This window comes from Podarcis liolepis (genome assembly GCF_965112155.1).
Source record: "Podarcis liolepis genome assembly, chromosome: 6".
Classification (NCBI taxonomy): Eukaryota; Metazoa; Chordata; class Lepidosauria; order Squamata; family Lacertidae; genus Podarcis; species Podarcis liolepis.
The window spans coordinates 23,800,027-23,826,298 of record NC_139559.1 but is presented as its reverse complement, the minus strand read 5'-3'; the positions used below and the strand labels follow the sequence as shown (position 1 = coordinate 23,826,298).

At 45.4% G+C, this 26,272-nt stretch overlaps 1 protein-coding gene across 3 annotated transcripts; it reads right to left on the bottom strand.

Moving 5' to 3' along the window:
• Nucleotides 1-10,432: 10,432 nt before the first annotated feature.
• Nucleotides 10,433-23,815, bottom strand: BLCAP (BLCAP apoptosis inducing factor). Of its 3 annotated transcripts, none has more exons than XM_083508347.1 (2): nt 23,627-23,659; nt 10,433-12,271 (listed from the first exon to the last, which is right to left on the bottom strand). In XM_083508347.1, exon 2 carries the CDS (start codon nt 12,133-12,135, stop codon nt 11,872-11,874), a length of 264 nt encoding a protein of 87 aa, XP_083364473.1. In that variant the 5' UTR covers nt 12,136-12,271; nt 23,627-23,659; the 3' UTR covers nt 10,433-11,871. The 3 variants fall into 3 exon arrangements, 2 of the variants coding, with proteins under 2 accessions (XP_083364473.1, XP_083364472.1); XM_083508346.1 differs by lacking the exon at nt 23,627-23,659 and adding an exon at nt 13,874-14,082; XR_014527310.1 differs by lacking the exon at nt 10,433-12,271 and adding an exon at nt 20,594-20,749 and having other exon boundaries at nt 23,627-23,815.
• Nucleotides 23,816-26,272: the final 2,457 nt, after the last annotated feature.

Genomic DNA, 26,272 nt, shown 5'->3' with positions numbered 1-26,272 from the left:
AGCCTAAGCCAGTGATGGGAAACCTGTGGAGCTCCTAATGGTGCTGGACTACAACTCCCATTACTCCTGACCATTGATCATGTTGGCTGGGGCTGATGGGAGCTGGAGTTCTGACATCTAGAGGGCCACAGGTTTTCAATCCTTAACCAAATCTTTCGGGTGTGATTTGCCTTATCTGGCAAGTTGTGGTTTTAGGGAGCTCTCCTTTGTACTGTGTTCTACAACCCCATATGGCTGAAACCTGACTTGAAATTTCCTTGATACTAAGTTTTTACCTGTTCAAACTGCTCTTTTGAGATTATCTGTCTCTTTTAAAAATGCAGATTCTGGATCCCTGCAGTTCTGCTTCTGTATTTGCCTGCTGCCACCTGGTGCCCAGCCACAGTGCAAAAAAAATCCCAATTACATCCCTCATCCTCTAAAGTGTCAACCTTTTGCTAAGCATGATAACCAGAGGGTCAGTTAGATGTAGGTGTCCAGAATCTTGCCTGTACAGTGGTACCTCGTTTTACAAACTTAATCTGTTCCTGAAGTCCGTTCTTAAACCAAATCTGTTCTTAAACCGAGGTGCGCTTTCCCTAATGAGGCCTCCCGCCGCCGGTGCCCTTCTACTGTTTGGCTTCCGTTCGTAGACCGAGCTAAAGTTCACAAACCGGAACACTACTTTGGTTTTGCGGCGTTCATAAACTGAATAGTTTGTAAACAGGACTGTTCATAAACCGAGGTACCACTGTATTATACCTCACATTTATATCTGCATCCTTTCCCTAAGAGTGGCATGTTGTTGTTGTTTAGTCATTTAGTCGTGTCCGACTCTTCGTGACCCCATGGACCAGAGCACGCCAGGCACTTCTGTCTTCCACTGCCTCCCGCAGTTTGGTCAAACTCATCCTGGTAGCTTCAAGAACACTATCCAACCATCTCGTCCTCTGTCTTCCCCTTCTCCTTGTGGCCTCCATCTTTCCCAACTTCAGGGTCTTTTCCAGGGAGTCTTCTCTTCTCATGAGGTGGCCAAAGTATTGGAGCCTCAGCTTCACGATCTGTCCTTCCAGTGAGCACTCAGGGCTGATTTCCTTCAGAATGGATAGGTTTGATCTTCTTGCAGTCCATGGGACTCTCAAGAGTCTCCTCCAGCACCGTAATTCAAAAGCATCAATTCTTCAGCGATCAGCCTTCTTTATGGTCCAGCTTTCACTTCCATACATCACTACTGGGAAAACCATAGCTTTTACTATACGAACCTTTGTTGGCAAGGTGATGTCTCTACTTTTTAAGATATTGTCTAGGTTTGTTAAGAGTGGCATACATATGGGTTATTTCATCTCATCAGACCAGTCCCACTAGTAGAAGCCCACACAAGGGCTTCCACTATGCAATTGGGCTTTCCATCTCTCCTGCCTCTACTCCACCACACCCAAATCAGCTTAGGAGCTCAAGAGAACCCCCATACATTTCCTTTTTCCTTGGGCCCCTAGGAAATTTCTAGCCAACTTCACTAATGCACTGACTTCTATTGGCCTTGAGGCAGCTCTGTCTTGTTTAAATTTGTATAGTTATCAAGGCACCAAATGATGTGCCATCGTTCGCTCATGCTGCACTTCATACATAATTCTCTGTACAAAGCTTCACTTCTGAAAAGCCACCAAGCCCCGGAGCCCTGTTACTTGCTCAGTTTGCAACCATTGATTTCCAAACTTCCACCAGCTTGTTTCTTTCCCCCTGTTCCTCTGATCTACCAAGCTGGTAAGTGAGTCATACTCCTTTTTTAAATGTTTAATATTTTGTATTACACACCCTCTTTAAAGCAGCTTACAAAATGAAAGGGAATTTCTCTCTTCAGCAACATCTTCCCTGCAAGTCCCTGACACATGGACTGATTGCTTAATTGGTGCATCCATTTCTACTGGGGAAAAGGTAAAAGAAGATTTCTGCCAGCCATTATTCCTCTGAAATCTAAAAAACACTGAGGCAGCATGAGGCTGGGAAGAAAGTAGGGCACAATGCTGAGCACAGCTGTCTCTTAAAGGAGATGTCATAAGGAAGGTTTTCCTTAACCACCATGAAACTCTTTGCAATTCAGAGGCTTCTTAGGAATTATCGGTTGTTGCTCTTGACAGTAGCAAACTATACTGTGGGAGGGTGGTGTGGAATATATTATAGTTCAGGGATGCGGAAACTGCATTCTCCAAATGAAGGTTGGACTCCAGTTCCCAACAGCCCCAGTCAGCATGGTCAATGGTCACAATGTGAGTTGTAGTCCAACAACATCTGGAGGCATGGGCATAGCCAGGATTTTTGTTGGGAGGGTAGATCTTTTGTTTGGGGGGCGGCGGCAGAACCTCAGTTAGCTATGTATTTTTTATTGATTTTTATTGATTTGGGGGCCCATGTCTGGAGATCCACAGGATTCCCATCCCTGTTCCTAATACCTTCCACTGAACCATCAGTTTTAGTGCAGTAAATACATGTGTCTGCATTAGTTTTTTCTGTCCACTTATTATTATTGTGCTGAGGTCGCACAGTACAAGTGTTCATCCAATCACTTGGTGCCAGTTTTAAAATATGAAAATCTCAGCTAAAAAGCCATTACCCTTACCATGCACCACTCTGCCACTTCAGGAACCATTTTTTAAAAAGTTTTCTTTAATCGTATCATTTCTTTGGCAGGCATGGGACTACAGTATTGGTACTGAACAGGTCCTGCCCAACATCTACATCTCACTGATGGAGGATTTTTATTTTTATTTTAAATCATTTGGAAAGGCTCTTGATTCCCAGCCACCCTGCAAATACGTACAATATAATGCTGTGCAATGGCAACATCTCACTCCAATTTCTTAATATGGATGTTAAGTGCGCTGCTACAAAGGTGGAAATGCCTCACATCCAAGGCCTCATCTATTTGGAGGAAATGGATCTGCTGCTCCCTGTTTCGACCTGGATGGGGCAGTCTACACATTCAAGACCTCCACACCTCTGTGCTAATAGTGGAACACATGAACAGAAGGAGTTTCTAATTCACATCTTCATCCTTTGTCTTCTGGCTGGAAGATGGGTGTTGTTTGCTGAATACGACATTGGTTCTGTAGTGTGAAAAGCATTATTGTACATTCCGCTAAATGGGAGCAGTAGAATTTCTTTCAGTGGCCAAACATTCAACTTTCAGATCTTACCTTCTACTGCATATTCCCCTCTCCAAGCACTCCCCACCAGCCCCAGAGCCTACTGACCTCATTTCACATAGCACCATAGTAATATATCAGCCACAGGTCAGGACAGTTGCTAATCTAGATCTGAGCTGGCTGATGTGCCTTTAGGGGATTATGTTAATTGGCTAACTAATCTTGCTGTTTGTGTTAGTATTTGATCACTTTGGAATCTAGGGGTAGGGTATAAAAATTATTGGCCTGAGATCACGGAAGCAAAAGAGGTGTCTAGCAGATCTCCAACTCCTTATGTTGTACATGAACAAGTGAGTTGGAGTATTTATTTCTGTAGGGATTCTGCAGATACATGCAATTATTTATTTCTGCACTGTACAGGTGTACATGTGTCTCTGTGCATGCATGCATGTGCGGAACACTGCTTATGGGGAAGAATGTCTCCTGTGATTTCTACTAGCGTCAATGTGTTTAAAAGGGGTTAAGCTAAATGGAGGATAAGGCTCTTAGCCCTAGTTATTATAGGTACCTCAAGGATCAAAAGCAGCCAGAATCTGAATACCAGTTGCTAGGGAACAAAAGCAGGAGAGGGCTACTGTGTTCATGCCCTACTTCTGGCCTTGCCAGAAGCTCTGCCCACCTGTCAGACCTGGTCCATAAAGGGTGGGGAAGATAACCATCTGGTTCACCAGTCACAGCCTGTTTCCCACCCCTGCTCTATACTGAAGAAGGGGGCTGTCCTGATTCCTGGCCAGCCTATGATGATAGAGACTCTTATCTGAATGTAAGAAGATCTTTATTGAGGGAGAAAAGAGATGCAGGCTCAGCAGCAGGTAATGACTCCCAGGAGCTGCTATGCTCAAACTAAGTAGCATTCTCCATACGCCAATGAAGAACTATCTGGTGGTGTGAGCTGTTCAACAGTGCAATGAACTACCCTAGAAGGTGGTGGAGGTCCATTAGAGTTTTAAACAGATGTTGGATTGGATTCTTTAACTCTGATTTCTCCATTGCAGGGGAGCTGGACCTATATTACCATTGGGGTCCCTTTCCAACTCTACAATTCTATGATTCTAAGGGAAAGAAGCAGTAACAGCAACCACCCCCACCACCCAAGTATATCCTTTCTGAAAATAGGGGCCATCCTATATCAGGTGGCCTGAAGAGTAAAGGTAAAGGGACCCCTGACCATTAGGTCCAGTCGCGGACGACTCTGGGGTTGCGGTGCTCATCTCACTTTATTGGCCGAGGGAGCCGGCGTACAGCTGGAGTACAGTCATGTGGCCAGCATGACTAAGCTGCTTCTGGTGAACCAGAGCAGTGCTCGGAAACGCCGTTTACCTTCCCGCTGGAGCGGTACCTACGGTATTTATCTACTTGCACTTTTATGCGCTTTTGAACTGCTAGGTTGGCAGGAGCAGGGACCAAGCAACGGGAGCTCACCCCGTCGCGGGGATTCGAACCTGCCGACCTTCTGATTGGCAAGCCCTAGGCTCTGTGGTTTAACTCACAGTGCCACCCGCATCCCGGCCTGAAGAGTGGGTATATGCTAATGATGGAAATGGGGGTAGCATTTGTTTTGACCCTGCTTACTGATTTTTAAATACTGTTTCCATGGCTATAACTTAGTATTCCAATTACATGAGAACAATTCCTCCCACCCTCCTTTTTTAAGACAATGACAGCTTTAAACAATTGTTTTAGAAGGGCTTTTGTTTTCTTTTGAAAGTCAGTTTGCATGCTGATCTCTAGTGAGCCTTAATGGTCTGCTGAACAGTTCTGAGAAATGGCAAGGGAGGAGGTATCTTGAAGAGAGAACCTGAACACGAGAATGCTCTTAGTCAGCAGCAGTGAGCCATGACAACAGAGGGGAAATTGCAAAGCATAAATGGAACCATTTGTATATCAGCCGTGTGGGAAGAACTCACAGAGGGCCAGAAGATGCTGCAGTAAACAAGGCCAGTGCTGCACAAGGGCATAGTGCCAACCCTTTCTGAAGCCCATCAGAGTGCAGAGTGGGTACCTGTAGCCCCCAGCTCATGTTGACATTGAACTACAACTCCCATCAGCTCCAGCGAGAATGGGCAGTGCTCAAGGATGGTGGGAGCTGTAAGCCAGGAACACTGGTGGTTCCCCAGTGTAGTTCTAAAACATGTTTTCCCCATGCAAAATAAATAAATTTAAAATCTTCCATATAGAGCAGTGTTCTCCAAGCCTTCACTGAGATCTAGTTTTCTCCATTGACGGGATTTTGATACTGAGGAGCTTTCAGTGATATGAGCATCCACCTGCAGCAGTACAGGAAAGATGCAAGTTTACCATCTCACTACGATTCTCCAGGATTCCTATCTGTGAGATGACAACACTAGGCCTACAATTACAGGCAGCCTGGCTGTCAGTCTTAAATTGTCAAACTCAATGGAAATTACACGAACTTGCAATTACACCCCTTTTCAGATTCGCTTACAGCGCCAAGACTTCTCATTTATAGGCTTGCAAGTCAAAAGTCATTTGAAACAGTCTCTTTCTCCCCACACCTTCCTCAGTCCTGTCCTTCAGGTCGAATCGTTCCTCATTTCACTCAAGCTTACTAGTCAGGCTGCTGATGTGTTAATGAGGCTATCAGTCCTGACACAGAAGGTCATGATACCAATTAATTTCATACTTAAGGTGAGCAAGAGGCAACACTACAAGAAGTTGATCAGCTGTGTTACTGTGGCTGCAAAGGCCACTTCTGAAAGCAGGCATCTAAGAGCTCAGAAGACACTGTGATTTTATTTGTCCTTGTCCTCAGTTGCATTACATTCCCTTGCATGGCAAGAAAGCAAAGTTAACAGAAAAGGGATATAAAACCAAGCATTCAAATAAGCACCCCAGCAACTAAAATAATAGAATCAGAGAACTGAGGAGTTGGAAGAGGCTACAAGGGACATCTACTCCAATCTTTCACACAACGTGGGGCTCAAACCCACAACCTTGGCATTAAGAGTCTCATGCACTACCTTCTGAGCTACTCAGCCTCACAGTGGGGAGAGATAACTTAAGCAGCATATGGACCTGTGCTAGGGATAAAATATTTGTTAAGTCGTATAAAGCCTGTGGAATAGAACACAACGAAGGTCCAAAAGAATATCAGACAGCTCTGCTGCTGAAGCCAAACAAGTCTAGCTCTGTGGTTTTCCAAGACAACCCCCCCCCCCCCACTCCTAGGATCCACATGTAAAGTGATTTGAGCTCACTAGAGAAGTGAAACTTACCGTAAATGAGACAAGGGGCATACTTCTCCCTTCCATATAGTTTGTTGTAATACCAATATTCTGCCACCAGATGTCCCTCTAATACAGTTTGCTTCAGCAATAGTTTCTTCACAAACTGTGAGAGCAAGCAGTCAATTTGGTTTCACAGATCTGTATAGACAAATAGATGTTTGACAGACACACATACTTTATTTCCATACTTCATAAATTTCCTGAAGTAAGCATAATGTGTAGTACTGCACTGTGCAGCTCATCATGGAACAGGAACATCTGCTCATAGGAATCTAAGAAGCTGCCTTATAGCAGGTCCAATTACTTGTCCATTGAGGACAGAGTACCCTATCAGTACTCCAATTACAAGCAGATGTTCAGGACTCACAGACACTCTTTCTTAATTGGAGACGTCAGGGACACAACCAAAGACTTTCTGCATACTAAGCCTATCCCTGAGCTATATGGTCTATCTCGTAAAGAGCTGCCCTATTAAAATAGTCACTCCTTCATTACCTATGATAAAGCTAAATAAACCTCACCAGTCCCATCGAATGCAGAAACATGCATTAACAAATGTAGATAAGAAGTGCTGTGAAAGAGCTGTGAAAGCTGTGAAAGAGCTCTACCCAAGACCATGTAGACAATACTAGGCTAGATGGACAAATAATCTGACCTGGCATGGCTAGGAGCTAGAGACACAAGAGGAAAGCTGGTGCTACCACTGGTGCTTGAAGACTGGCAAGAAACCCCTAAACCTAAATTGTGCCTCCCTACCTTTACAGCTTTACATATGGGATGACTTTTACATATAGGATGCGGGTGGCACTGTGGGTTAAACCACAGAGCCTAGGACTCTTGAGCGCTGCAACCCCAGAGTCGGTCACGACTGGACCTATGGTCAGGAGTCCCTTTACCTTTACAGCTCAGGAATAAGAAACGGCTATGAGTGAAAACAGCAATAACTCTTCCAAAATTAAGGGGCAGCTGAAGGCACAAGTGGCAGGTTTAGGGATGGAAGGGACCTAGGATGATTTAGTTCTTGCAGAGCCAAAGATAGGGAGTATATGTGAAAATGTGGGCCAGAATTAAACAAAAACACAACTAACCTAGTGAAACATGTTGACCTTTTTTCTTCTCTTTTAACAGCTGACTCCCATCCTGCAAGCTGCTTTTGAAAGCCATGCAGTCCAATAACTGTTTTATGGCATTCCGTGGAAAGCTCCTGCATGGGAAAACCAATAGCCAAAGTCTCTTAGGACACTGGTTTCACAGTTCTTTGGATCCTAGTGAGTGTCTACAGAAGGGTTTAGTGGGCTGCACTGAAAGCCTTGCCTTTTAACTGAAATGTTCAAGGACAGAGACTAGAGCAGCAGAGCAGAAGTGTTGTGCCTCCGTGCTCCTGTGCCCCCTCCCATGCTTTTAAAAATTCTGCCTTGAAGTGTCTGCTGTGCTTTTGGCTGCATCGCTGCCTGTCACACCCCTCACGGGAGTCCTCCACAGGCTGAGTCAAAGGGCACATTAGCTTGTCAGTGTAATTGCAGAGCAGCAGGCAAGCTTGTGCCATCAAGTGGAGTGTTTCCAAATACAAAGTGAAAGTGACAAGCCAGAGAAAAAGCAAGGAAGGAGGAAAGTGAAGTGCACAAGGCCAGGCCCCGCTGTTGAACAATAGCAACAGCCTTTTGCTCTTCAATTGTCCCCCCTCACATGCTGAGAAGTTTCAGGTCACTACCATTTTTTGTGAAGCAGGTCTGTCATCTAGCCATTTTTAGGACAGGGAGGGATGGGGGGGGGGGGTGAATTCATAACCTAACTGGAACAGAAGGCTCATAGCCCAGGAGCAATAGATAGGCAAGGCCTTAAGCAGTAGGGAGACTCTTTTCCCATCTTACCATCATAGTTTCCTTGTTGCAATTAAGAAGATAAGAATAGCCCTGTTGGATCAAGGCCAGTGAGTGGCCTTCTGCTCCAGCATCCTGTTCTCAGAGGCCACACAAGCAGGACCTGAGCCCAACATTACTCTCTCCTCCTGTGATTTCCAGAAACTGGTATTCAGAAGCATACTGCTCCGGCCGTATGCAAGAGTACAGTATGGGCAAGAGTACAATATAGCCACCATGGCTAGCAGCCACGGATAGTCTTCTCCTCAATGGATTTGTCTAATCCTCTTTCAAAGCCATACAGGTTTGTGGACATCACTGCCTCTTGTGGGGGCAAAATCCCAGAGTTTTTGCGCTATGTGAATAAATATTTCCTCGCTGCCCTGAATATTACAGCATTCAGCTTCCGCAAGTGTCCACGAGTTCTAGTAAGAGGGAGAAAAGCCTTTCCCTATCCCTATACAATGTAATAATTTTATACACTTCTTTCTTGTCACCTCCTACTCATAGCAATCAAATCCCATTTATTATTTTGGTTGTGCTTTTCTGAACCTGTTCCAATTCTACAATATCATTTTTGAGATGAGGCCTCAAAACCTACTTGCCTCTAATAGCTTACATTACAAACTATTTTGTTATTGCTTGTTTGTCAGTCTTACATGGCTGACCACCTATTGCCACTTTCTAACACCTCTCCTCTTTTCTTTGCCTCTACCACTCTGAGTTTTTGCCAAACATGCAAGTGAAATCAGCTAATTCTCCCCACTCTGCTGCCCACTAAGCCTTCAAGTTTGGGGCTTGATGAAAATATTTGTTCATTCCAATTCCTGGATTTTGGCATTTACATTAAACTTACTTTTTCTGTTAAACTGCCCTGTTATTTCAGGAACACAAATTGTGTTTTGGGTTCCACATGTGTGTGGTTTTAATGTTAAAGGAAGTTTACACAGCCCAGCTTTGATCGTACATAATGTCGAACTGATCCAATGGCGTCCAGATAGTAACCAGCAACAGATAGAGCACACAAAAAACCCAGAGTGCCCCATGCCAATGGCCAGGAAATATAACTGAAATGGGGAGAGAAACACAAAACGTGAAAGCTAACCTTGGCAATGGCTGCAATCAAAAACCCAAGCATAACTATAAACCATACACAGAAAGCAAAACATAAAAGTTAGAGGGGTAAATCCATAAGAAAAATGCCAAAATCCAGAGTCAGACAATTCCTTTATTAGGGCCAACCAAAATGTCACAAATTAGTGAGGACACATTCATCAGGATGAATGTCAAGCAAAGTGGGGAGCAGAGAGGGAGAAAAGCCGCTTGGTGTTGAAGCCATAGATCATTTCAAACGAACAGTTTTGATCTCCACCGCCTCCACTAGCTTGTAAAATCATCTCTTGCAACTAAGAAAGAATGCAGCTCCAACAATAGTAATAGAAAGGGTTGCCAGTTCCCAGCTGGATCACAGTTCTTTTGTGTGTAGAGAATTGCAGTATCAGATATAGGAGCTCAGAAAGTCAATCAGGAGTACAGTAGTCTAAAACACAGAACTTACCCATATATACAAGTTCCAAAGAATTGCACATTAGCTGTGTTATTCTACTAAGGGGGGGAAACCCAGTGACTACTTGGGGGTTCAATGCACTAAAAGCAGCTTCATCTTCACCCCAAATCACCTCATCCCATGCCAGTTCAGAAATGGTGTGCTCTCTCTTTCTTTCTTTTAAGCTGTGTTGTCATCTATCCTGGCTGCTGCCACTTTCCCCAACTATCCTTTCCACTGTACCCTCCCCTCCGGTTTCTTGCTTATTGTTTCCCACTTCCATTCCAATTTTATAGTTCTGCAAGCACTGACATAGCCTAGGTGGTAAGTTATTCCCCCCCCCCAAAAAAATATAGTGCTTTCTGAACTCAGAAAAATGGTCATCAAAACACTTTGTGAGAAGGGTCAGAAGGTCAGTTCTGAACTGCCACATGAAAGTGAATAAAACAAGATGAATTCTATTCTTTGCTTTGCCTTCCAAGCAAATTGTCCTGGGAACAGAAGCAGGTAGGGGGAAGAGGAGTTAAAATGCTGCAAATCCGAAGGCCTTAGTCCAACGAGAGTGACTGCATCATAAATGGCACTAGTCCACAGACCAAAGTTTATAAAGCTTTATTAAACCTTTTGAACAGCTGTGCAATGAACAAACAAAAAATAAAAAAAAATCTCTGTGGAGGTTTCACGATTGGTTTCTCATTTCCAACTCCCCTGGAAAGAAAAAGCATTTTCAGCAATGCTCTTCCAGGGAAAGATTGTGCAGAGCTAAACAGGTGGCAAAACAAGAGCATAACCTTGAAATGTTATCCAAAAAGTGTATGCCTGCTTCCCCCAAAGGACTAGCTTATGCTTCAGTGAAACAAACGTTTCCTAAGGAAGAAACATATTTATTTTCTGGAAATTACTGATGTGCAAGAGAGTGAAAGCTTGAGGGTGGGGATAAAGCTACGATCCAGGCATCATCACAAAAAGGTTTCCCAGATCCACATGAAGAGATGCAGCTTAACCATTAGTTGCTTTCTTCCTCCCATAAATTCATGCACAGGCTCATTTACTTGTGATGAGCGATAGTAATAATACTCTTGGCCTCAAAAGGGGGAAAAAAGAAAGAAAGAAAGCAGCAAGTCACTCAAGTGACAACTCCAATCCAGTATCCAGAAGCAGCCCATACCTCTCGTCAGGCTTAGCACATACAAGCTTCTCTACTTGCACTTGCCGTTCGCCTTTTCAGGTTAGAAACACTGAGAGCTTAAAAGTCAACAGCAAAAATAATAAGAGGGATCCTGAAACATTACAACAGAGCATGCTTCTTTTCAATTCAAGACCACTGGTAAACTGTGGATATTTGGCTGGGTGGGGTGGTGAGGCAGGCTCCAGTGCCTGTGTAGTAAAAGTGGCATCATGGCAACTCTGGGATTTTTGAGCTATGATCTATGCAGATAAGTATTTTGGAAAGGACTCAGGCAGTGCACACATTCCAGTTTGGCCTGCTGTGATGAACCAGCAGCCTCCTGGCTCCAACAGCTTTTAAACTTTATTAGCCATTTGCAACCCCCCCCCCCCGATGTTCGGAATGAGGAACACTAGCTCTTTATCAAAAGCAAAATGGAGAGAAGGCTTTCCAATTTCAACAGGATCAGATGACACATGTTCCAGAGTACTGATGGCTGCGTCCTCAACTAGGCAAGGAGTGAGACCACTCCAGCGTCAGGCAACACTCAAAACGTCTCTTCGCCACCAAGTCAGAAATAGAAGGACCAAACGCAGGTAATACAGGGCAGGAAAAAGGGGGTGGGAAAAGGCTACCCACCAACTGCTCTGTTTCAACCCCAGGACAACAACGTTATCACCATAAACAGCTTTTGTAAAATTTTACAGGCAGATTGTGGAAGGGCAGGTGATCATGAATGAAACACTTTAATCCAGACATACAAACAGGTTGCTTGTACTCTAATCACATGCCTTATAACCCCTCCTTCCCATAAAACCGTCCTTTTAAAAGAAAAAGAAATAAGGAGCTTGCAACCAGGTAGAGGGTTTTAGGTGCCAACCACATTGGGATCATGAGCAGAGTCCGGCAGCTGGGAGCCAGAGCAGTGATACAGGAAACAATTCCCCCAGCAACTGTAGCAGATGAGGAACAAGGCGGCCAAGAAGACCAAGGCACAGATTGTGCAAGGTTTCCGCTCCAACAGAAAGCTCAGTAGGTAGAAGCCCATGAACACTGAGTGACTGAACCACAAGGCTGGGTTGAGGGGCTTTGGGATGAGGAGAACAGGCAGTAACCACTGGAGGCAGTACATGGTGTCTAGTGATCAGGATGTCACAGTGATGGCAGCAATCCAAAACGGCAGTGTAAAACGTCTCCTCTGCGCATTCAACTCTTCCAGAATCAGATGGGCTGACTTCATAAAAACGTGTGGTGATATATGAGCAAGTCTTAACAGAAAGGTGGGGGGGGGGAGGGGAAAAAAGAGGGGACAAGTCAGCAAGTTGGATTTTCCAAGTGTTTTAGATTTGCATTGTGTAGTAATCCAAACCAGCTCCCCAAACCCTACTGTAGTTTTCACACTCCAAATCCCAAAGCCTCATTCCCCCAGCTGCCACTTCCCTGCGTCCATGCAATCCCAAGCTCTAGTGCAGGGGTCAGCAACCTTTTCAGCCGTGGGCCGGTCTACCGTCCCTCAGACCATGTGGTGGGCTGGACTATATTTTTTGGGGGGGAGGGAATGAACAAATTCCTATGCCCCACAAATAACCCAGATAACCCAATAAAAGTACACATTCTACTCATGTAAAAATACTCTGATTCCTGGACTGTCCACAGGCCGGATTGAGAAGGCGAATGGGCCGCATCCGACCCCTGGGTCTTAGGTTGCCTACCCCTGCTCTAGTGGTTCCTTCTTGTAGCCTATGGGGGAAGAGACAGAAGATGCATGAATCTATTGTGGCATCCTTCTATCTCATGTACAGGTGATTGTCACAGGTGTTCCTATGTAGTTTGAGAACCATTAGGCAACCAAGGTCAATTTCATTCTACCATGTTGTCAGTACTTGTGAACACAGCATCTGAACACACACAACTACTAAATTAATTCACACACACTCCTCTCTCTCCCTCACTTACACGAACGCTGCAATAAAGTTGGAACATGAAAAGATCAGCACACCTTCAGAGTTCTTCTTGATTTTGTTTTCTTCATATTTTGAGACCACTGTTATGCTATATTGGCCAAGTGTGAGAGCACAAGGTACAGTGGTACCTTGGTTCTTGAACTTAATCCATTCTGGGAGTCCGTTCGACTCCTGAAACAGTTCGAAAAGCAAAGCGCGGCTTCCAATTGGCTGCAAGAGCTTCCTACACTCAATCAGAAAAAGCGGAAGCTGCGGTGCACGTCTGGCTTCCAAAAAACGTTCACAAACTGAAACACCCACTTCCAGGTTTGCAGCATTCAGGAGCAGATTTGTTCAGGAACCCAGTCGTTCGAGCACCAAGGTACCACTGTATCTGGTTCAAATCTTCCCTCAGTCTTGAATTCACCAAGTTGCTTGCCCAATGTTACTACCTCTCTGACTCTGTTGTAGGGACCGCTGAAAATGTATATGAAGAACTTTCAACTAGTGACGTTCCCTATCAAATATGTTTAGTGGGTAAACCAGAGATTTGTAGAGCCCTGATTAAGAACCCTACATTCTTGGCCATTTGTATCCAGAGGAACTTCCTACTCTCAGGCACCTTTCACTGCCCTCCCCACCATCAAAGGCTTCTTGCCTTCTCCAGATAAGCTGCAGCTCTCAGTCGTCATTGCTCCATCTACAAACAGGAGGCAGAAGCAAGAGTTGGAAAGAGAACTCCTGAAAAAGCCCAGTTCAAATAATACACAGCTCCCCCAAATGCAAGTATTACTAAGGCTATGGCCACTGCAGAGACAAATGCAAAGGAAAGCCTAGAACTGCATACCCTGTCACTTGAGCTTCAGACAAGAGGAAACAACAATGTTTTTGCATTATGAATGTTGAGCAACTAAGAGGAAAACTTACTGTAGCCCTACCAGCAAATAGCTAATTGTTAAGAAAGGAAGGAAAAGAATAACTCTTTATTTTCTGAAGGCCAGCCATTGGAAAACAAAGAGATCAGGTCACGCTGGGATCAATCCAGGTGGATTTTCTATATATACTCCATTGTGAAGAATTTGTCTGATGTCACATGCTTGCTGGGAGACAAATAGACGAAGATAATCATGGACTGTGTCTAAAGTACTTCAGTTTGAAGGAATAAAAAACTTTAAATGACACAGACTAATCAAGAAGTGTTTTCTTTCTGTCTGAAAAATGATTTACAGCTCAACATAAAGGCAAAGGTCTTTTGGAAAACCCATGTTAAAGAGAATTTAGCCATAAATTTGTAGAATCTGGGCAGTGAAATTTTCCCCACCCAGGGATGGGTTCAATTTTCCTTTATCAGGTATGTGGCATGAATGAAGGGAACAAAACATGGAGGATCAGGTTTGTACAGCCTTCTTGATGCATCACACACACCAGTACTGTCAGCAACAAAAAAGGAATGACAACCCATCCTACAATTAACGAAACTTTAACCATAATAAGCCATAGTTTAATTGGATGGTGACACAAGATACAGTTTTCTCAGTAGTTTCATGCAGCATTGTGGAACTCCCATCCAGAGAAAATTCAACTATCCCGCATGTTTAGAAGATTCAGGTGCCAACTGAAAACATATTTCTTTGTCTGGGCTTGGAACATTATGCATTGGACTCTACCCCAGCAAAGTTTTATTGTCCTTGTACTGTTTTCAGTTCTTGATATAGATTTTAATGTTTTATTTATTGCTTTATCATGTTTGTATTTTATGCTTGTTGTTAGCCAGCCTGGGTTCCCATGGGAGAAAGGGCGGGATAGAAGAACAAACAACAATATTGTCCAGTTGCCTGAGTGCAAATATTGTGTGGGTGCAAAGTTGTCATCATGAATTTAACAGAGCAAAGTTACCAACTTCAGGAGAAATTTTATAGTGCTCCTTGACAATGGCTTTCTTAATGCTAGTCATAACAAAACATGAGATACACATGGCAAAATCTGCCCAAGATTTATTTGTAGGTAAGTAGCAAAACACTTTGTGAATAGGAATTTCTCCTTTGTGGCAGCAAAGAGTGCCTCTCAGGAGCACTGAGAGAGAGGTGACAAAGAACTAGCAAAGGGATGCAATGCTGTTTCCCTTAACTCTCAGTTGAAAAGCTATCATACATGGCTCTGTTGAGCTGTGCAGTATTATGCACATTGCCATGGAAACATCAGATAAGACTAGCTTGAGGACATCTGACGATCTTGTAGAATCCTACTCCGCTGACTACATCAAACACCTTGCTAAGATCAACAGAACTGAGGTAGAGTGGCTTACTTTGTTCTCTGCATTTCTCTCATAGCTGGTGCTGACAAAAGATCATATTTGTTTTTGATCTGCTTGCACAGAAGTGGGACTGTGCCTACTAAAGCACGGAAGCATAAAGTTACTGGGAGTACCCTCAAAAATCATTCTGGCAAATACTCTCCCTAGGGTGCAGATGAGAGAGATTCCAATGCCTCTGGGGTTGCCTTCATTCTTACACAGCATGATAATGTTAGAACCACATGTTCAGTAGAACTACTTCTTTCCTCCAGCAGAACTAGTTATAATGGACTGTCTGACTTTTCCACTCCCATGAACCTCAGCTGTAATACCAGTCTTCCCAGGTACTCTCTCTCTTGCCAGGGACTCCATGAGTTGGCTCTTTGTACTATCATTCTTCATATGTGTAAAGTATATCTGATTTGAGGGCTGTCTTGAGATACATCTTTTTCATAAGAACATAGTCTGAATTAGTTTTCTACTTGTGAGATGCAGCTGCTTGTTCCTGTAGATCATGCTGCTATCCAGGGTCTGACAGGCAGGAGACTGCTGAAGTGGGAATGAGAGTGTGTCATACGTTACATGACTGCTCCCCAAATAAGAAGCAGTTTATATATGATATAGGCTACAGATTTATACAGCATCTAAAATAAATGCTTTCTATACTGCACTTTTTGTTGGCTTGAGTGTCTTGACCAGGCTGTATTATTTCCCTTGGCATACGACATTTTAATTTCAGTAGGCTTTAAATCAGTTATTTCTAGTCATCTTGCCAAAAACTGTCTACCACTCTCCCATATATTGCTGTTTTTAGAGAAAGGAAGACCCACAGCTCAGTGATACAGCACATACTGTGCATGCAAAAGTTCCATGTTCAGTTGCAGACATCTCGTGTTATGAAAGGATCTTTGACAATAGGGTGGGGAAGGCCTTCCACCTGAGACCCTTGGGAAGCAATGCTAGTCAGAGTGGATGATACCAAGCTAGTTGGAACAATGGACTGACTTAATACAAAGCTGATTACAGTGGTGCCTCGCAAGACAAAATTAATTCATTCCGCAAGTTTTTTCTTCTTGCGAGTTTTTCGTCTTGCGAAGCACGGTTTCCCATAGGAATGCATTGAAAATCAATTAATGCGTTCCTAGGGAAACCGCCTTCAGACCAGGTCCGGGGACAGTCTGTCCCCCGACCTCTTCTGAAGGCTGGGGGGGGGGAACAAGGGCTTTTCTTCCCACCCCCAGCCTTCAGAAGGCTGTTCTGAAGGCTGGTGGTGGGAAGAAAAGCCCTTCTTCCCACCTCCCGCCCCGCAAGCTCCAGGGACAGGAGGGCTTTGCTGCCGACCGCCAGCATTTTAAAAGCCCCTGCTGTCCCGGGGCGATTTTAAAATGCTGGCGGGCGGGAGCGAAGTCTCTGCTGTCCCAGGGAGATTTTAAAATGCTGGGGGTCGGGAGCGAACGCTTCACTGCCGACCCCCAGCATTTTAAAATCTCCCCGGGACAGCAGAGAAGTCTCTGCTGTCCCGGGGAGATTTTAAAATGCTGGCGGGCTCCTGCCATAGGCGCGCGTCACCTCTCCAGCCGGGGGAGGGTCGCAGGGGGCTGCTTTAGCCCCGCGTGCCCTCTCCCAGCTGGAGAGGTGACCCGCGCCTATGGAGGCTCCTGCCATAGGCGCGCATCACCTCTCCAGCCGGGAGAGGGTCGCAGGGGGCTGCTGTCCCGGGGCGATTTTAAAATGCTGGCGGGCAGGAGCGAAGTCTCTGCTGTCCCGGGGAGATTTTAAAATGCTGGCGGGCTCCTGCCATAGGCGCGCGTCACCTCTCCAGCTGGGAGAGCGCGCGCGGGGCTAAAGCAGCCCCCTACGACCCTCTCCTGGCTGGAGAGGTGACGCGCGCCTATGGCAGGAGCCCGCCAGCATTTTAAAATCTCCCTTGGACAGCAGAGACTTCTCTGCTGTCCCGGGGAGATTTTAAAATGCTGGGGGTCGGCAGCGAAGCGTTCGCTCCCGACCCCCAGCATTTTAAAATCTCCCTTGGACAGCAGAGACTTCTCTGCTGTCCCGGGGAGATTTTAAAATGCTGGCGGGCGGGAGCGAACGCTTTGCTCCCGCCCGCCAGCATTTTAAGATCGCCCGGGGCAGCGGAGACTTCTCTGCTGTCCCGGGGAGATTTTAAAATGCTGGTGGTCGGCAGCGAACGCTTCGCTCCCGCCCGCCAGCATTTTAAGATCGCCCGGGGCAGCAGAGAAGTCTCCGCTGTCCCGGGAAGGCAGGCGGGGGGGAGCAAAGACTTTTGCCCCCCCCCCCCCCCGCCGGCCTTCAGAAGAGGTCCAGGACCTCTTCTGAAGGCCGGCTGTGGGCGAAAGTCTTTGCTCCCGACCACCAGCAATTTAAAACAGGTCCCCGGAGATTTCCCTATGGGCTTTCGTCTTGCGAAGCAAGCCCATAGGGAAATTCGTCTTGCGAAGCGCCTCCAAAACAGAAAACCCTTTCGTCTTGCGGGTTTTCCGTCTTGCGAGGCATTCGTCTTGCGGGGTACCACTATATATAAAAGGCACAAGGCACACCTTCAGGTTTAGATCTATACAGCTTTCAGTATGGAATTAGGGCAAAGGGCAAACAAGAGAATGAAAAAAGTTAAGAGTGCAAGTGCTGTAGGAGAAGTAAGAAATACACTGAACAACCTCATCTCCTGCTAATGCCAAGATCATGGTGGTGCTAGGTGCCACCACGATAACCTTTGCCAATTGTCACTGATATTGCCTATGCTATGTTGGCCAGCACATATTAGGGCTATGACTTGCATTTTAATCAAACCCTTCCATTCAAATCACTGAGAAAAAATTATATGATAGTAGATGTCCATGCTCCCACAACTGCAATAGCGTCAAAGTACAAGAAACTGAAAATGGCAATTTTAGGTTTCTGCCTCAACGCTTATCCCACCATTCCCCAGAACCACTTCTCTATTCCCCTTACCATTTAGAAGCAGTTACATGCCAACTACGTGAGAGCAGCATGTGGGAGTGATATAGAACAGGTTGTAGCAGCCCTCTCACAGAGTCCCCCACTCAATATCCATGAGGAAAGAGAAATTGAGGATTGAGAAACTAACCATGCTTGTTGATTCCAGATTATCTGGAAAAGAGATACAATAAAGCCCTAAAAAATGACATCCTGTTCACTTCCGAAACACACACAAATCCAGTTCGGCACTTTCAATACTTTAATGTGGAAACAATAAAAAGATGACTGTTTTGCTGATAACTAAAATTATTCTCTGCTGGCTTGATGAAAGAAATTAGGATCATAGAATCATAGAATCATAGAGTTGGAAGAGACCACAAGGGCCATCGAGTCCAACCCCCTGCCAAGCAGGAAACTTCATGCACCATTAATAAATACAACTGATGACAGGATACAACTCTGTCAAAACAAAATTCAGCCACTAGGAATGTGCAAAGGACAGAGTCTCTACAGCCCTCAAGTAATCCCTGTTGCTCCAAAAATTATCATCTGAACAAACCTTGCTGTTCTTATGCAGCTTGTAAAATAAATAAAAAAATAAAAAAAACACTTTAGCAATTGTAGCTGGAGGCCACTTATTAAAATCTACCACCAAGGTCACCTGGACTGTAAGTAAAGTATGTTTAATAGTAGCAGGGGAGTAGACAAGGTAGATAAAAGCATGCTCAGCTTCATCATAAATGATGTCTCTTTCCCTGCTGCTTCCATTTCCCTATTCTCTTTGGTGAGGTTTCTGGGAGTCATGTCACTCTGAGATTACCCGTAGCCTTTACTACATTCTCTCTACAGGTTTTCATGTCAATATACTTCAATTAGCAAAACAAGATATTCAGCCTCAAAGGTTTTCCCCTTTTCCCTTTAGCAATTGCATTCTTAGAAGTTTAGAGGATAGTGTTTTACTGTGACAACCACACAGTAAGAGACCGAGATTTCAGAAAAAGAAGGAAGAACAATTATGGGTGCAAGATGTGAACTTTAATACCCAAATAACTGTTCTCTAATTTCTATGAACTACTGTATAAGGAAAGATGGATCACTAGTTAGTAAAGCATTCCTTCTAAAAAAAAGGGCATTGCGTTATTCAGCAATATAAACTTTTTGAATAAAAGGGAACAAAAACCTGTATTAACCTGCTTTGCAATTACAGTGAAGTAGCTATCTTGAGTGACTTTCTTCACCAGATAAACCTCAAAGGGAACAATGGAGAAATGCTTAGAATCCTATGGGCTTTATACCAAGATTGACTTCAAGGCTTTATAGGCAAGTTGAATTTTCCCTTCACATTTTCCCCATTTATATAGTAGCAGCTGACAGTGGCATAATGCAAAGTAGTTTACCTGTGTCAAAATGAAAGAAGGTAAGCTAATGGGCTGGCACAGGTGGAGGGAAAATAGAGATATTTGTACCTCCAATTTGCTTAGTGTGCTTGCTGGCTGTAGGGGGTAGCATTGTAGTTAGATGCAGAGGATTGATGGGAGGAACCAGTATGGGAGTGGTGGTGGGACAACTATGAGTGGTCAGAGGGAGAAGACTAGGAACAGAAGGTGTCAGTAGCTGAATGGGTAACAGGGCTTAGCGAGCTGGGGGAGTCTGTGGCAGAGTGAAGTCAAGAATCAGTAGCTAAAGCTGGTGAGTGGGAGGAGGGAGGTCAAGAGGCAGATATGAGCCAGGCTGGTGAAGAGTCATGGTTGTCTCCCTCTCCTACTACAAAAAGCTCCCTTCCCCCTCTGTCTGCCAGAACCAGAAGAGGGCTGAAAGGGGCAGAGCAGTGACAGGATGCCCACAGGTGCAGTCTCCAATTGCTTGGAAAAAACCCTGAAGAGGAGCAAACTTGGATGGCTATGGGGAGGCAGGGACTTTCAGTCTCAACATCTACTTTAATGGAGTAAGACAAACAGTGAATGAATTGCTGTGTTCATTAGACCTGACACTTAGCCAAGAGATCATGCGGAGATCATGTTTTCCTAATACAGAGCTAGCTCCAAATTTGAATTGTGTGATTTACTGGCCGGATCACTCTGTGACAATCACCAGCAAAATAACTGTGCTATCAAAATAGGCAATTGGGTGCTCTCCAGATGAGGTGGACAAACTCTAATCCCTAACTCTTGGCTATGCTATCTGGGACTGATGGGAGTTGTAGTCCATAACATCTGGAGGACACCACATTGACCACCACTACAATTTTTTGTAATGTACTGCAGCCTTCAGCAATCTGATACTCTCCAGATATTTTGGACTACCAACTCTCATCAGTCCCACCCAGGATAGCACACATCTGGAGAGCACCAGATTGCTAAAGGCTGATTTACTGAATGTGTTAAGCGCATGGTTCAGCAAAAGTGCTGCTTCAGAGTACCTCGAGGAGAGAGACAACTGTTACACAATTGTCAACTTCAACCTGGCATCCAAGGAAGAGATTTTTGCAGGCTGATATACTTCTGTACTGAAGAAGGTCACTCGGGGGAGGGCGAAAGAGGCAAGGGAAACTGGAAGAGAAAATATACAAAGTAAATGTAATTTAAAAACTGAATGGGAATTGCACAAACATGGAGATTTCTCCTCAGAAAGGAAGTAAAGCAAACAGTGACATTCCAGATTATTATTATTTTACTCTCTAATAATAAAGAATTGCTACTGAAGTGCACTACAGTATTTACTTTGTTCATCCTCAGCAACTTAGGAGGAGAGGGAGGCTTGTCCACCTCACATTTTAAAGAACCAAGTCTGAGAAAATATCACCAAGGATGTTTATGATGGAGAATCAAACTTGAATCTCCCAGGTTCAAGCCCACCACTTCAAACTAAACTGTCTTGTGTGGCCTCTAGAATTTTATTCCAGTTATCACAAGCAGCAACATTTTAGACAGCAACTCTTGTATAGGCTTCAGGCTGTTTATCCATCATCTTTGCATAGAAGCTTCACACATAACTAGCTAAAACACAAGGTACCACAAAATGAACCAACATGGAATGAAGATGTAGCAGAATAGTTACTTCATGCTTCTTATGTTTCCAAGAAATCATTAAGACTTACCAGCCAAAGAACTAAAAGCCACATGTCACCCTAGTTGCAGAAAGCTGTTTGCTGCCAATTTGCAGTTAAAGGAAAATTTCTTCCTTTTAAGATCTTTAGTGCTTTTGAACAGGTGGGGGCACTAAAAACGTATTCTCATACCCAACCCATTATATACCTACTGAGCCACATACACACTCTGATGAGAAGAAAAAGTACTCAGAAAATGAGGTAGAAGCAAATCTAATGTTCAGCGAGCTCTTCAATTAGGTCTTCATTATGGCAAAGGCTGCCAAAATCAAGGATTGCCTTGACTCCAGAACACAGGAAAGTTTTACCAAACAGATTCTGCTATTTCTACAATCCATTTAGTTTTGAAGTATTCATACTTTTAAATATTTGGTGCCAACTGTGCATGGGGTCCTGTACAGAACATAGACAGTGATCAGAAAGGAAGTTACTATGAATAAGGACAATAATTCATGGGGGGGGGCAGCAGCAGCCACTTTGGTGGAGCTATGGAGCTCAGCACTGGTGCTGTTGCAGTTTACCTAGACAGTGTTAGGGTGGGGCATGACAGCAATGAGGTTGGGGCTACACAGATGCATTGACAAAGCTACGCTGGTGCTCCCATCAGTTTATCTGTGCGGCTCAGACTAGCTGTCACTCTGCCCTATGTCCACACCAGGCATAGGCAAACGCGGCCCTCCAGATGTTTTGGGACTACAACTCCCATCATCCCTAGCTAACAGGACCAGTGGTCAGGGATTATGGGAGCTGTAGTCCCAAAACATCTGGAGGGCCGAGTTTGCCTATGCCTGGTCCACACCATCCAAGTAAGGTGCACCGCTACCGGCGGGGGGAGAACGTGCAGTCCTTGGCCTAATGCCATGCATGCATGGCCATGAGAGGGGAAAATGGGGAGAGGAGGAGGAGGGATGGCAAAAAAGAGAAAAAAGCAGGGCAGAGGAAAAGAGAAGAGTGGTGCCACACCCACTGTTCATTCAGGCCCGCCCACTACTGGCATTTAGTTTCTGACAGATCACACACAATGGAATTTGGTCAACTGAAAAAAGACTCGCCACCCCTGATTTAATGAGAGAGTAATATTTTAGGATTAGGCAAGTACTGCTACTTGGCAACATCAGACCATAGTCTTCTAGTGACAGTCCACCCTCCTCCTTTAATCACTGTCCTGCTAGATGCCTCTAAACAGCAAACAGGCATTAAATGAAGATGTTGCTCTTCTCCAGCACCTGGAGGTTCCATTTAACTATCCATTAAAGGTTCCATTTAACTATCTTGGCTAACAGGCACTGACAGACACATAGCTTTGTCTATTCCTTTTTTTAAAAAAACACATATTTAAATGCACATGCACAAACACCTTAGACGTTACAATTTAATTTGTGTTTTAAATGAAATCTAGGCAGCTGTAGTATACTGGCATGCTGCTGTTTATCTTACTCCCCATGCAAGCTACTTGAGCCATTTCTTTTGAATGGGAAAGCAGCAATGTCTTGCAGCCCCTTCAGATACTATTGCAACTCCCAGCACCACTGATCATTATCACCTACGCTGGCTGCGGGCTGATGGGAGTCCCAACAACCCCTGGAGGGCCACGAATTCTCCACCAGCTAGAGAGCGGGCTTAATAATCCAAGCGCACAGTCGGGAATTAGATATGCCAGAGGTTGCTAACCTGTGTGTGGCCCTCCAGATGCTGCTGAACTCCCAATTCCCACCAGGCTCTATCAGCACATCCAAGGGGCCAGGAGTCCACAGGGTCCACGATGTTAGAATTCCTGGAACTCCTGACACACAACACCTGACACGAGCCGATCATCACTTTTAAAGGGGGGGGGGAGGGCAAAGGAGCAATTCTTCTGGTCCACCCCTGAACCCCGACACACCGCATGTCAATTTTCACTGGACGCAGAGCGGGCGGAGAGGGGGCAGGATCGGCGCCTGGGCCGTGTCTGGCCCACACCTGTGGACACGGCGGAGCTCCCAGTGAGGAGGCCTCGGTTCAAAAACACCAGTGGGGCGATTGAGGGGGTGGCGCTCCCCATGGGGCACAAAAGACGAGGCTGGGGATAGGGAGAAGCGAACAGAAAGGAGGCAGACATTCAGCGGGGGGCGCTGCGGATTCCTCGCCGCCCCCCACGGCCGAACCCTCGCGGGCTCCTCGTTGGGGTTCGGAAAAACGGCACTTCCCCACCCCCACCCCGAGGGACGGTTCCACCCTCAGAGCTGACGCGCGGAGCAGAACCACCCCGGCAGGAGCTGCCCCCTCTGCCGCCAAGACATTCCCTCAGGCGCCCCTTCTCCGTCCCCCTCAGCCGCATTACCTGCGCTCCTCGCCATAGCGCTGCCTCGCCGCTAGGCCGCTCTCCCTCCCCGACGCCCTCGGCTCCGTCTCTGCGTCTGTCACTCCCCGCAGGACCCCTCCTCCTCTCCAACTGCCCACTCAGGACCAGAGCCGGGCCGCCCGCGCCGCTGCCTCCTTTCAAGGCGCAAGCAGCGTTACACACCCACTACCCCTTACCGAAGGGCTGGGCGGCCTGCTTTAAAAGCGAATCTTGTTCCGTCCGGCGAAGCGGTGCCTGGTCACCAGCTCAACCGTCCCGTTGTGTTTGAAACAGGCATTGCAGTAGACAGCCCTTTCAGTTTGGCTCTAGCCCGTCGGCGTAACGGGCCTTCCGGCTGGCTCGACAATTCCACGATGATGAATATGCAATAAGGGGGCGGGGCCCGGACTTGGTTGCCGGCAGGAGGGCGGCTCGTGCGCGAAACTGGCAGCCGAAGTTGGTTCCTCGTGTTTACACGGGTGCGGAAGCAGCAGCCTGAATAAGCAGCCAAAGTTTTTGCTCCTGCGCTCCTAGAAAAGTAATTTTGTTACTCAGAGGCTGGGCCCAGGATGGATTCCGACCACTTCAGGAGGCAGGCATAGATGGTGCTTTGGAATGCTTTTTTTCAAAAAAAAAATATTATTAATCTTCCAAATTATTACAAATCAAACCAAATTACTTTTTATTACAATTTCTTAAAATCAGGTTTCCCGCTCCTGTTGCAAACATATGTTGATCTTTTCCTCTCGTAGCCGCATCATCTACTTTTGAATGCTTCTGTTGTCTGTGGCAAAAAAACCCCACCTTGCAAAAAAAAAAAAAAAAGTGAATTGACACGATTCTAACCAAGCCATCTCTCTGCCTGGCGCGCTCCTGTTCTGGTTGCTGAAGCTTTTTGAAGCGGGAAGCGATGGGAAACGCGGTACCTGCAGTCTGGAGTGCTGCAAACGCTCCCTCACACCCGTGTCTATAAGCGAGAGAGCGTGGACCCGTTATTTCCTGTTCCCGGTTTTGTAGAACAGCATCCCCTTTTGAGATGCAACGGGTACCCGCTGTACTGTATATATAGTTTTCAGAAGCAATTGGAAGACATTCGGGTTTCAGTAGACTTTTCAAACTGGCTGAATTTTTATTGTTAAGGTCTTTCTGCCTCGGGTGTGTGTCCCCCCCCCCCCCCATGTTCAAAAAAACCTATTTTTATTGTATGCTTGCAAGTCAGCTTGCAAAAAGCATGTAAGAAAAGCCACCATCATTGCACATCGTATATATGAGCTAAATATTTTTGCTGCCTCTGCTGTCAGACAAGAATGCTGATGTCAGCAGCTATGGTAACACCAATACTGTACACCTTCGGGGTGGGGGCATGTTTATGCAATGCGAGAAGCCTTCAGGCGATAGTTGTTTTTAGGCTACTCAGCAGCTCCAGATCAGCACAGTAGAGAACACAGGCAGCACCTGCTTGATCTGCAACAGGGCGATGGCAATGAAAGCAGATGGCGATGAAAATAGTGCAATATTCTACCCCAGGTCAGTCAGTACAGTGGTACGTCGGGTTACATATGCTTCAGGTTACATACGCTTCAGGTTACAGACTCCGCTAACCCAGAAATAGTACCTCAGGTTAAGAACTTTGCTTCAGGATGAGAACAGAAATCGTGCAGAAGTGGCACGGAAGCAGCAGGCCCCATTAGCTAAAGTGGTGCTTCAGGTTAAGAAGAGTTTTAGGTTAAGAACGGACCTCCGGAACGAATTAAGTACGTAACCAGAGGTACCACTGTATAATAAAACACACAGCAGGGTACCTTTCTGTCAGTCAGCTTCTCACATTTGGGTTTGTGCACTACTGTACCAACTAGGAGCACCCAATCAGATTTGCCTTTTCCAGACTGCTGAATCTTCACCATGGCAAAAGACATGGACATTCAAGTCTTGCAACATTTCTCCACAGCCTAATGCTGCAAACCTACACGCTTCCCTGTGAGTAGGTTCCATTGAACTCAATGGTATGCATGCACTTCATCGTAGGACTCAGCCTTGTGCATGAATACTAGCTGGATTGTAAAATGCATGTGCTAAAAAATGTTAAGAGTCCCCAAGATAAATATATATTTATGGTGGAAAACAATAGGGTTGGGGAAGGGCTATAGGTCAGTGCTGGATCAGATGCTTTGCATGCAGAAGGACACAGGTTGAACCCCTGTCAGGTACAGGTAAGGTTGGTAAACATCCTTCTCTGAAATCCTTAATAGTCAATGCCAGTGTACAACAGAATGCTGAGAAAGATGCAGCAAGTCAGACTTTGTATAAAGCAGTTTCCTGTGTTCCACTAATGCTACTTATGATAGTGATTTAGGAACACCTGCTGGTTAGGAGGAGACACTGCACACAACTGGAAAAAGAGCAGAAAAAAGGCATTAAATCAAAGATAGTTGTACCTTGGTTCTCAAACGCCTTGGTACTCGGACATTTTGGCTCCCGAACGCAAACCCGGAAGTGAGTGTTCCTGTTTGCGAACGTTTTTTGGAAGCCAAACATCTGACACGACTTCTGATTGAGTACAGGAAGCCTTGGTTTTCAAACCATTTCGAGAGTCATGAATGGGCTTGCTATATGTCAGTGTGCCAGTTAGTTATCACACAGTTCACA

Excerpts from the sequence above, each read along its gene's own strand:
- BLCAP (XM_083508347.1), bottom strand. The coding sequence starts at position 12,135 with ATGTACTGCCTCCAGTGGTTACTGCCTGTTCTCCTCATCCCAAAGCCC.